Source organism: Leptodactylus fuscus, chromosome 2, assembly GCF_031893055.1.
Source record: "Leptodactylus fuscus isolate aLepFus1 chromosome 2, aLepFus1.hap2, whole genome shotgun sequence".
NCBI classification, from domain to species: domain Eukaryota; kingdom Metazoa; phylum Chordata; class Amphibia; order Anura; family Leptodactylidae; genus Leptodactylus; species Leptodactylus fuscus.
In genome coordinates, this window is record NC_134266.1 from 171667771 (window position 1) to 171679853 (window position 12083).

Consider the following 12083-nt stretch of genomic DNA (forward strand, 5'->3'; position numbering starts at 1 on the left):
CAAGAGAAGTGCTTACATTCCCACTTATTCAGGTCATGTTGCTTGACCTGAAGTATAAGCCTCCGATGAGAAGGCAAAGATGTGGACCCTTAGGCACTTCATTGCATGTGGGGATCGGGAGAATGAGTATGAGGCTAGTAATTGCCCATCTAGATGTGGAGCAAAGGAAACATTGAACGCTCTGCTCTTAGAGAGGATTATTTTATAATTACTAAAGTGACCATAGGTCACAATTTTAGAGAGGAGAGCATGGATGGATACCACTGGTTGTGAAATATATAACAATACGTCATCTGCAAATGCTGAGCACTTCAGGTGGAGATTGCTTACTCTAAGTCCCTGTATCATAGGATTTTTCCTAATGGTGACTAAGACATGTTCTATAAATAATGTATAACGTGAGGGAGAGAAGGCATCCCTGGCACATGCCGTTTCCTATCGTAATAAGGTACCTTTGGCTCTAATTTGGGCCTGAGGTTGATCCTAAAGAGCATTTATGCAGGAAAGTATAACGGGGCTCAGACCAATTTGAGAGAGACCAGCCTCCAGAAAACTCCAATCCAACCAATGGAAATCCTTCTCTGCATTGAGTGACAAGAGCATGAGAGGCTTCTGATGCAAGCAGGCATGAAGTAGAATGGAATAGGCTTTCAAGGTATTATCATGCATCTCTCAGTGTGGGATAAAGTCTGTCTGGTTGTGGTCACCCAAATCCCCCAGGAGACTATCTCTTTGCTATTATTTTCACATATAGTTTTGCACCAGTGTTAATGAGGAATATTAGTCTGTAGTTAGATCATAAATGAGGATCCTTAGGGATCACAGTTATATGGGCCCATAGAAAGGAGAGAGGAATGTGCATTCTGTCAAAAATGGAGTTAAAAGTTTTAAGAAGCAGGGGAGTGATCTCCTAAATTAGTGCTTTATAGAATCTATCCATCTAACCATCTGGCCCCAGGCGCTTGCCTGTGGGAAGTGTCCCTATAGCAGAAGGGGTCCTCAAGTTGTGCCACCTCCTAGAGTGCGGGAAGCACAGCATCTCTTATGTATTGCATAAGGGAGATCTGCAGGGAGGGGGCCATTGATAGTAGGTTCTTAATACTTCAGCTATCAACTCAGTAGCATATGTGGCCTTAACCCGCAAGCCTTTTTGTCAGGATATAGGAAAAGGTCTGCTAGTAGTAGCCCCAACTTGTAAAAATATGATTTTGTAGCATGTAGAGATCAGCTTCTGGAGGGTCGTCACTTGGTCGGATTATTTGTGTGACTCAAGGGTAGCTAGCTTAGTCATTAACGTGTACAATCTGGCAATGGCTTCCTTTTAAATCTAGAAACATTCTTAATTAATATTCCTCAGTACATATTTAACTGTTTCCCACTGATTTCGGGAGGGAGGTGGTATACTGTGAATGGTCTTAGATGAAATAGAGGATGGACTCTTTCAGTTCCACTAGGTACTGTTGATCTCATAAAAGAGATGTGTTTAGTTTCCAGGTAAATGAGGTTGGAACTTCAGGAGCAATGTGCAATGCACAGGAGACTGATGCATTATCTGATATATATTGCCAATATCGCCAACCTCTTGAGTGCACTGTAAAGGATAACAGACTTACCAGTGAAAGAGTCTAAGGTGGAATTTAGAGCCAAGAGTCCCTGGGAGTATCCCTGGGAGAAAGTGTCAAGTTACCTAAGTTTGTGGAGGAGAAAGAATGGTTGATGGGGTCGTAAATGTTTACATACAAGAAATATTTACTGCCAGCATCAACTTGCAAATCTATAATAGTGTGGAGAAGGTTTTTGTGGATTAAAATAGTCATCTCTTTTGTCTTCTTCACGGGATCACTACTGTGAAACCAAGAGGAATTGTACTGGTTCTTAAAGGCTGGGATGTGACTCTCATATAAGTGCGTTTTCTTGGTACATAGCATATGAATTCTGAGCTTGTGAGACGAATAAAAATCTAGGACCATCTTTTGTGTTTAAGTCTCAGAACATTAAAAGATGATATATTCAATACTGAAAAATAGGTATAGGATAAAGTTAAGGCAAAGAACTGATGTGGGTCAGTCGGTTAAGTAAATAGAAGTGGGTCTGAGTTGGGGAAGATTGGGTGGTGATTGTAAACCAAAAAAAGGCAATGAGAATTTCCAAAACTAGTAAGTGGAAGATTTCAGATATCAGTGTCACTCACATGAAAACTCCACTGAGGTCAAATAGGGGGGCTGTGGAAAATCATTTTCCACAAAGCAGATCTACTTCACCACACTCATATCTGAACTCTCTCGCAATCCCAAACAGCTATTCACCACCTTCAACTCCCTCCTCTGTCCTACTGTGCCCCCTCCGACATCACTCATCTCAGCTGACGACTTTGCCTCTTGCTTCAAAACTAAAATCGACACCATCAGAGACAGTCTCACCCTACTCCCCCGACAACCCCTCTACCCAAATACTTGCTGCTCCTCATGCCTGACCTGTTTCTCCACCATCACTGATGAAAAACTCTCCTCTCTAATCTCCAAATCCCACCTCACCTCCTGCGCACTTGATCCGATCCAGTCAGATCTCATCCCCAAACTCACTGAAGTCATTACTCTGGCCCTAACCCTGGCCGGAGTTCCAGATTGTTTAACGGCTGTAGCCTCCTTTCTCTTCTCCCACTTTCTCAAACTCAATATGGAGAAAACGGAGTTCATCATCTTTGCCCCACCCAGTATGGCACCTCCACGTGACCCATCTATCAAAGTCAATGGAATTACCATGTCAATTACCCCTGTCCCACAGGCCCAATGCCTTGGGATAACACTGGACCCCGACCTATCCTTCAAGTCACACGTTCAAATCCTCAATACTTCCTGCCGCCTCCAACTCAAGAACATCCACTGAATCCGCTCCTTCCTCACCCCTGAAACGACTAAGATGCTCGTCCAGGCCCTCATAATCTCCCGCCTAGATTACTGCAACACCCTTCTCCATGGACTCCCAGCTAATACCCTCACCCCCCTCCAGTCCACATTAAACTGCGCTGCTCGCTTAATTCACCTCTCCCTCCGATCTTCATCAGCTGCTCCCCTCTGCCAGTCCCTCCACTGGCTACCCATAGCCAAGCGAATTGAGTTCAAGTTACTAACGTTAACATACAAAGCCATCCACAACCTGTCCCCTCCATATATCTCCAACCTAATCTCCAGCTACCTGCCCACACGTAACCTTAGATCCTCCAATGACCTCCTACTCCGCTTTGCTTTCATCCGCTCCTCACACAACCGTCTCCATGATTTCTCCCGTGCATCCCCCATACTCTGGAACTCCTTACCAAGACACATAAGATTGACCCCCACAATCACAGGCTTCAAAAAGGCCCTGAAGACTCACCTATTCAGGAAGGCCTACAACCTCCAATAACACTATCACCATACCACCATCTGAACTGTCTCCCCCTCTCCTTCTGTCTCTACCCCCCTTCCCCCATAGATTGTAAGCCCTTGCAGGCAGGGCCCTCTACCCCACTGTGCCAGTCGGTCACTGTTAGTTTTATATCTGCCTGTATATTTTGTCTACTGTATGTAACCCCCAAATGTAAAGCACCATGGAAATAATGGTGCTATATAAATAAACAATAATAATAATAATTTGGGAGAAAGTGTTAGTAGCACAACCAAATATATTGGCAAAACGTTGAAAGGCCGATATAGTATAGATATAACAACAGAGATATAGCTGCTATACAACAAAGAAAACTTGTAAATCTCTTAAATCAGTGGATTGTAGAGGCAAGGTAGTAAGAAGGTTGGGACAGTGAGAAGTGGACCAATAGCATACATTCAAAAAGCTGGATAATGAAGAGTCTATCAATAGTCCACAAAGAAGCTAGCATATATTTGGTGTTCCAGGAATTGGACAACTTGTAGTGGATCAAGCATTACGTTAGCAACTCAGAGGAAGCCGCTTCCTTTGTCGTTCGCATTGAGGCTGAGGAGAGTGACGGTGAGAGTTGTCAACATATGATCTAAAGAACTTGAGTCTGTGAGAAGAGCCTCGACCTGTAGAGAGAAGGGGAACCCCCAGAGATAGAGGATACCTCTGTTCTGCAAGATCTCCAGTAGCTGTTTGTCTAATGGGTGTTTTTTGAGAGATAAAAAAAGAGGGTCAGTGTAGCACTATCAAAATTCCTTCTCTCTGGCCTCTGCCATGATTTCTTCCTTGATGGTGTAGTAGTGCACCCTGCATATTACGTTTTGGGGTTTAATTGGATCTCAGCTTCTAGCTCTTACTCTGTGTGCTCTATCAAATGCAATGGAGATATTTACCGGGCATTCTAAGAGTGTTGAAAATACTTGTAATCGTTGGCACTAGGTCAGGGGTCTGGGTAGCTTTGGGGAGGCCTCTGATCTTGATGTTATTCCTCCTATTTCTATTTTCAAGGTCATTAAGATGGGATAATATATATATGTATAAAGTAGACCAGAAAAGCCCCCTTTTTCACCTGAGAATGCCTCTTCTCCCTCCCAAGGATGTTTTTTAAAGAATACCTAATAAAGGAACTGATTTTATGAAGAATCATTGATTATCGACTGGTGAGTGCCCGCCCACGTTTTTTTCTTGTTTCTTACATTAATATATATGTATGTTGGGTAGAGTGAATGATGGAGGTTTGCTGAAATTCTTGGGTGGATGTAGTCGCTGCACCTTTGAAGGTCTCGAGATCATTTATTTGGATTTGAATGCTGGAAATGTCTTTTCACCAATTTAAGGACTTGCCACAATTCCTTTGCAAGATCAGAGGTCAATTTTTCCAGGTCAGACTTTGTTAAAAGGGCTAATAATAGGGTTCTAAACTGTGAAAAGTTCTGTAAGGTGTGGACAGCCTCCTTAGAGGTCGAGGGTTGAGGTGTCAGTAGTGGCCTAGATTTCTAGTTATTGAAATCCAACATCCTTGTTCTGTTCTCACTTTCAGAGGATGAAGACCCTCCAACACAACTATCTGGTGAAGGAGAGTTGGGACCCAGTGAGTGGAACAGCCACTTCTTGGACGGGAGAGCTAGTGCCTCAATAAGAGTCTCTGGTGTTAGCCTTTGAAGCAAGGGCAGGGCTGGTTTAGGGAGGTGAATCACTGGATTCGAGAACGCGTCTGATGCTGAAGTTTCTGACTGCAGGCTTCTCTGGGCTGGTGCCATTTTGGAAAAGCCTGGAGAGGAACAATCCAAGAATGCGGGCGAAGAGGAGGCCTATGCAGTGGGTGATTCAATGGAGGAGGAAATATCTGGCTACCTGTTGGTGACCCAGCAGGAGGCACATAGTCTGTTAAGGAGGGCTTTGGTATGGAGGGCGGATAGTCCTCATCTCAGTGAGAAAGTGTGTCTGGCCATTCGGCAGTGGGGATATGTAAGATTCCAACTCATCAGATGATGGTGCACTATCTTGCAGCAGGTGAAAAAAGTTGGAGATGGAACTGCCCACCTGTGTGGATGTTGAGGAACCCTTAGGGGCCCTCTTGGACCTGCATTTATTTATTTCTATTTGCAAGGGCCTAGGACAGCGCTCTGCTCAAATGTTCCACTTGCCATTGTGTTAAGCCACATTCCCTCAATGGCTAGCTTTTAATTATGATACTATGCAGTATATCTGATTTATTTTAGGTTCTAAAAAAGTATCTTTTCTTGTAATAATTATATAAGTACAGACAAATCCTATCTTTTCACCATGCACAATTCATTTACAAAAGAACCATTCATTTTATAAGAGCACAGCAATAGTTTTTATTATACTGTATGTCGCTGCTCTAGTACTATTTTAGGAAAAAAACTGAAACCACTTACTGGTAAATGCCCAAGTAATGGCGTGACACTATCAGAGACATAGATGATACTCCCATCTGTTGTAACCACTATAATAAAGCCATCAAGTGCCTACAGAAACAAGTAAACAACAGCTTGTTAACTTCTAAGAATGAAAATCTTGTACAATAACTTATTATAGAGTCTACGGGTGTAAATGAGAACCATCTGTAACAATAACAAAGAGTGTAGTGACTAAGTATGGTAAATGCACTCTTAAAGCAACCCTCTCGTTCACATTAACAGTTTCAGTGCATAGTTTAAAGGGTTTTTCCTATGAACAAAACATTATTAAATTTGTAGACAATTGAAAGTGAAACATTTTGCTTATATAAATAATTAAAAATTTCATAATTTCTTAGATTGTGATATCAGACAGAGACACTACATGTATGGGAAGATAACTCAACCACAATAAGGAAACCATGATTAGGTTATTGGAGAAAATCTTTAAAGTGATGCAAAATTTTTAATTATTTACAACTGCAAAAATGTTTAATGTTTAATTGTCTACAAACCCCTTTAAGTGCCTGGTGCCCTCCTTTTTATTTTTCCTGATGTAGTCCTCCAATTCTTAGTCTCTTTTATGTTTTCTAATGGCTACTGACTTCTCAGGATGCATATTGTCATTTGGTTATCTGAGACATTGCTCTTGACTGGTCCATACTTGAGCAGGTGAGAATGTCGTAGACTACCAAAGCACTGTAGCTATAGAGTGGTCTCCAAAACTGATGGCAATTTTACACAATGAAGAGGGGAATGGGAATTAGAGAAATCATAGTAGAAAGAGATTAAAAATGGGATATCTAATGTATTCATACATTGTGCTTTGGTTGTGAAATTGTAATGGTGATCCAGAGGGTTGCTGTAAAGGTTTATTTCCATATAAAAAAAACAATAGCATATCACTAGATCCCCCAGTGATGCAGAGAATAGAGGGTCTGCAGTACTCATTTAGCAAAATCTGCTTTCGCTTGCATGGTGGCTTTGCAGGTAATTGCAGCACAGTTCCATTCAGCCTAATGTAAAAAAAAAAAGTAAGGCCTGATGCACATCTGCATTTGGGCCATTCCGTTCCCCTATCTGCATGAAATATGCGGAGAGAAAGAAGGTGAAAGGCATACAGGTGTGTTGTAAAATCAATTACAGAGATTGCACAGTGTGAACACTGCTCAACCAAATATACTAAGCAAAGAATCAAACTGAATACGCCTCCTGCGCCGCAGCGTGAAAGCGGAGAGCAGCTAAAAAAAAAATGCAGCAAAATCTTCAACAAAAAAAAGCAGCGTTTCCGTAATATGGGGCCTTAGCCTAAAATGTTAATTCTGACCAAATGCATAAAACAAATTCTGTTTACATAGAAATCAGCCTTTTATCTGAAGGGTTAGTACATTGCCAGTACATATAAATAATACAGTCGTGTAGATACAGTACATTTAGTGTCAGGCTTGGGCAGTCTCACAGCAAATCATCTTCTTTATATGTCCTATTTCAAATACAATGAACAAAACCATATTCCATTTAGGACTTTACTCATCACTTTATCTTCTTCCAGTAAGTGGCCTGATAGTAACAACTATAATAAGCATCAGTGTGAAAGAACAAAAAACATTAGGCAGCATTTGTGACTTTTGTTAGAGTTAAGTCCTCCATCTTTGTATTTTGGCAGCCATCTTGTAATCTTTCACATATAAACTGTATAAGTATGTATTTTTCTGCTTAAGTCAAGGAGGCCCTTTGTTAGACTTTAAGGAATGTGATAATGAACGTTAATGCATAGGTTGCTAATCCTTATCTCTCAAGGGTCTCATTTTGAGAAGATGCAGCTGACTTTGTATATCTCTTACCTCCTTTACATGATGTATGGACACATAACCAACAAAAGTATTAATCTTATGGTATCTGGGCACTCTGTCATATTTTATGGTATATGAAGGTCACTTAGAGTGTATAGACACAGGGTCTATGGAACATGTCATCTTATCTCTTTTGCCATGATATACAGTCCTATGAAAAAGTTTGGGCACCCCTATTAATCTTAATCATTTTTAGTTCTAAATATTTTGGTGTTTATAACAGCCATTTCAGTTTGATATATCTAATAACTGATGGACACAGTAATATTTCAGGATTGAAATGAGGTTTATTGTACTAACAGAAAATGTGCAATATGCATTAAACCAAAATTTGACCGGTGCAAAAGTATGGGCACCTCAACAGAAAAGTGACATTAATATTTAGTAGATCCTCCTTTTGCAAAGATAACAGCCTCTAGTCGCTTCCTGTAGCTTTTAATCAGTTCCTGGATCCTGGATAAAGGTATTTTGGACAAACAATTCAAGTTCAGTTAAGTTAGATGGTCGCCGAGCATGGACAGCCCGCTTCAAATCATCCCACAGATGTTCAATGATATTCAGGTCTGGGGACTGGGATGGCCATTCCAGAACATTGTAATTGTTCCTCTGCATGAATGCCTGAGGATTTGGAGCGGTGTTTTGGATCATTTTCTTGCTGAAATATCCATCCCCGGCGTAACTTCAACTTCGTCACTGATTCTTGAACATTATTCTCAAGAATCTGCTGATACTGAGTGGAATCCATGCAACTCTCAACTTTAACAAGATTCCCGATGCCGGCATTGGCCACACAGCCCGAAAGCATGATGGAACCTCCACCAAATTTTACAGTGGGTAGCATGTGTTTTTCTTGGAATGCTGTTTCTTTTTGGACGCCATGCATAACGCCTTTTTTTATAACCAAACAACTCAATTTTTGTTTCCAAAATGAAGCTGCCTTGTCCAAATGTGCTTTTTCATACCTCAGGCAACTCTATTTGTGGCGTACGTGCAGAAACGGCTTCTTTCTCATCACTCTCCCATACAGCTTCTATTTATGCAAAGTGCGCTGTATAGTTGACCGATGCACAGTGACACCATCTGCAGCAAGATGATGCTGCAGCTCTTTGGAGGTGGTCTGTGGATTGTCCTTGACTGTTCTCACCATTCTTCTTCTCTGCCTTTCTGATATTTTTCTTGGCCTGCCACTTCTGGGCTTAACAAGAACTGTCCCTGTGGTCTTCCATTTCCTTACTATGTTCCTCACAGTGGAAACTGACAGGTTAAATCTCTGAGACAACTTTTTGTATCCTTCCCCTGAACAACTATGTTGAACAATCTTTGTTTTCAGATCATTTGAGAGTTGTTTTGAGTAGCCCATGATGCCACTCTTCAGAGGAGATTCAAATAGGAGATCAACTTGCAATTGGCCACCTTAAATACCTTTTCTTATGATTGGATACATCTGGCTATGAAGTTCAAAGCTCACTGAGGTTACAAAACCAATTTTGTGCTTCAGTAAGTCAGTAAAAAGTAGTTAGGGGAATTCAAATCAATAAAATGATAAGGGTGCCCATACTTTTGCACCGGTCAAATTTTGGTTTAATGCATATTGCACATTTTCTGTTAGTACAATAAACCTCATTTCAATCCTGAAATATTACTGTGTCCATCAGTTATTAGATATATCAAACTGAAATGGCTGTTGCAAACACCAAAATATTTAGAACAAAAAATGATTAAGATTAATAGGGGTGCCCAAACTTTTTCATAGGACTGTATACATATAGACAGTCTGGGATGTTAGCTCACATAAGTATTTTGAATCCTTCTTTGTTTCATGGGAAAGTCCATCCCAATGTGGAAAGCTATAATGAGATGCAGATCATATCAGGCCTCAGCCAATAGCCATGTGCCAGGCTTGTCTTATATCTCTATAACCAATCATGTTGTATACTGATTAGAATAGCCAAGCCAGCTCTTTGTCTGTAATGTATTTAAACTACCTTTTTCTTATAATAAAATCAGAACTCTTTTGATACACTATCATCTTGTGTCTTTAATCAGTTCTGCAGGCTTAAAGAAAATGGCTGCAGTCCATCTAGGCCTGTTAATTAATTATTTAATTTGGAACTCTGCAACATACTCTTATGAGGACACTTTAATGTCCCCAACACTTTATAGACCTGCTGGCCACCTGTCTAAACCTAAGGTATTCAATGACCATTAGGCTAAGGCCCCACGTGGCCTTGGCAGGTTTACTCTGCAGACTTTCTGCTTCAATTCTACCTATAGGGAAACCGCCATAGATATAATTGACATACACCACGTATTTTCCCTCAAAGTGCAGATCAGATTCGCTAGAATCATCCACTTTGCTGTGGCTTTAAAATGCTGCCGTTTTTTCGTTTACGTTTACGCTACGTGAGGCTCCTGCTTAAGATGCATATTGTCCTTTGTAATATTGTGAAAATTCAGACTTCTTACCTCCAGCATCAGTTGGGTAAACTCTTCATTACTGAGGAAGGATGGCTTCCAGTCTGGATGGATATCACTACCCTCGGTCTCCGCTGTCATTTCTGCACACAAAAACAAAATATAAAAACCTCTTAGGTTGTGCAACTTATATAAACTAGAATGAAAAGACAGAAAGCTAGAGCGATAGATTGTGAAAATGAGAGCTAATATTTATTTTTGTAAAATTTATACAACAGAAATGTAATTTGGAACACCAATTTAAGTAACTGCTGTGGGCGTCTTAAGCAACAATGATGATGCAAAACTTATAGGGGTTGTCCGAGTTCTGTCACATTTTTTATGCTGATTATTGTTGTCTATGTGGGCACATATAAGATGGAGTACAGGATTCGAAATCTGTGACTGTGGTGTTGAATCTGGGATCACTGGAAGGTGTGGTAACGGATAGGCCATAAATATCTGCACAGATAAGCTGTTCAGTGGTGTGTTTCATCCCTGTGCTATACAGTGCACAGAACCGGAAGCTCTATACCCTGTATAGTGGTCAGGCAGTGTTACTGCAGGTCAAAAAATGAGAAATGTATCAGCTCACCCTGTGCAGTTTAACATTAATTCCACCGATTCCTGAAGAGCATGGCATGCAGGTGAACCTCTCGGCCGAGAAGAAGGGACATATTGTCCCGAAACGCGTTGCCTTATCACTTACAGGCCAGACTTTAGTTACAATGTAACTTTTTTTATATGACAAGAAAATAAAAGTTAAATTTTAATACCGCGGACTTCTATTTACATCGATCTTCCGACAGTAGCTGGCGCTTTTACTTTATTGTGGATCCAGTGTTACTGCAGCTCTGCTCTCGTTGAAGTCTCCTGCCACTAGGCCACAATGCAGTGTATCTGCTTCTGACTATAGGGACTGTCTAGTAAAGGGACTGGATGCAACCATGAACAGCGGATACATGCAGGCAGTGGCTATCAGCCCCCCCACACTGATCAAATATTTATGGCCTATCCTAACAATGGGCCATAAAAAATTATGGACAACCCCTTTAAGTAGTTATAATTCAAAACCAAAGTAACAGCCAATGCGTGCATAAACTGAACAATTTTGTTTTTAAACTTGCAGATGGAAGTATAAATTGCTATTTTGCTTAATTAATTTTCCAAGGAAAGGTGGAGATGAGTATTCATACGTGACAGTACCAATACTACCAGTACTAGCTCCCTGGCAGAGGAAAGTGGCAGCCAGCAGTGGATATGGAATCATTTAGTAGGCAGATTTCTCATAGTTTTTTGTAATTAGATTGAAATATGTAATGAAATCATGTAATAGAAAACTACAAAAACTCATCCAAAATAAAAAATAAAAAAAATCTGTTCATCAAGAACAGATGGGACTTTACCATTGTGTTTTTGTAGGAAGCCAATAACTTTTTCTAGTACAGTGGTTTTGTCCATCTTGCGGGCATTCCCGGGAAGCATGGAGCTGAGTTCTTTGATAAGTACATTGAACTGATCACGTCTCTTTTTCTCAGACCTATTACGTAAAGCCCTGGGGAACAAAGCGATAAGTAAAAAATAATTCATGGAATTATGGGATTATGGAAAAGGCATAACATTTTGAAACTATATCCGTGTTTTAGATTTGCGCAGGTCACTACAATAAATTGTGTGACTAGATGTATGAAGCATTTTGCACGTTGTGATTCTTACCTCTTTGCTCTATCTTTCTCATCTCCATCCATTAGCTTCTCTACACAGCTATTCCTGGGAACAGAGAAAGGAGTTGCTGCTTACATAGACAAATCGGAAAAACATGGACAAATCGTATTTCTTTTTCTGTAAATTCAAGTGAGTCATGTTTTGGTTTACAGGAACATGATTCATTGGCAATGCATCAAAATGTCACCTTGGACATAAATATTAACAGGCA

The 12083-nt window shown here is 40.6% G+C and overlaps 1 protein-coding gene across 1 annotated transcript in view; it reads right to left on the minus strand.

Annotated features, from left to right (window-relative positions):
- NPAS2 (neuronal PAS domain protein 2) overlaps nucleotides 1–12083 on the minus strand; it is an 82617-nt gene that overhangs the window by 31823 nt on the left and 38711 nt on the right. The window contains exons 2-5 of the mRNA XM_075265157.1: nucleotides 11864–11917; nucleotides 11554–11702; nucleotides 10160–10251; nucleotides 5820–5909 (exon numbers count right to left, since the gene is read on the minus strand). Coding sequence (XP_075121258.1) covers nucleotides 5820–5909; nucleotides 10160–10251; nucleotides 11554–11702; nucleotides 11864–11917 — 385 coding nt within the window. The remainder of the gene's footprint in view (nucleotides 1–5819; nucleotides 5910–10159; nucleotides 10252–11553; nucleotides 11703–11863; nucleotides 11918–12083) is intronic.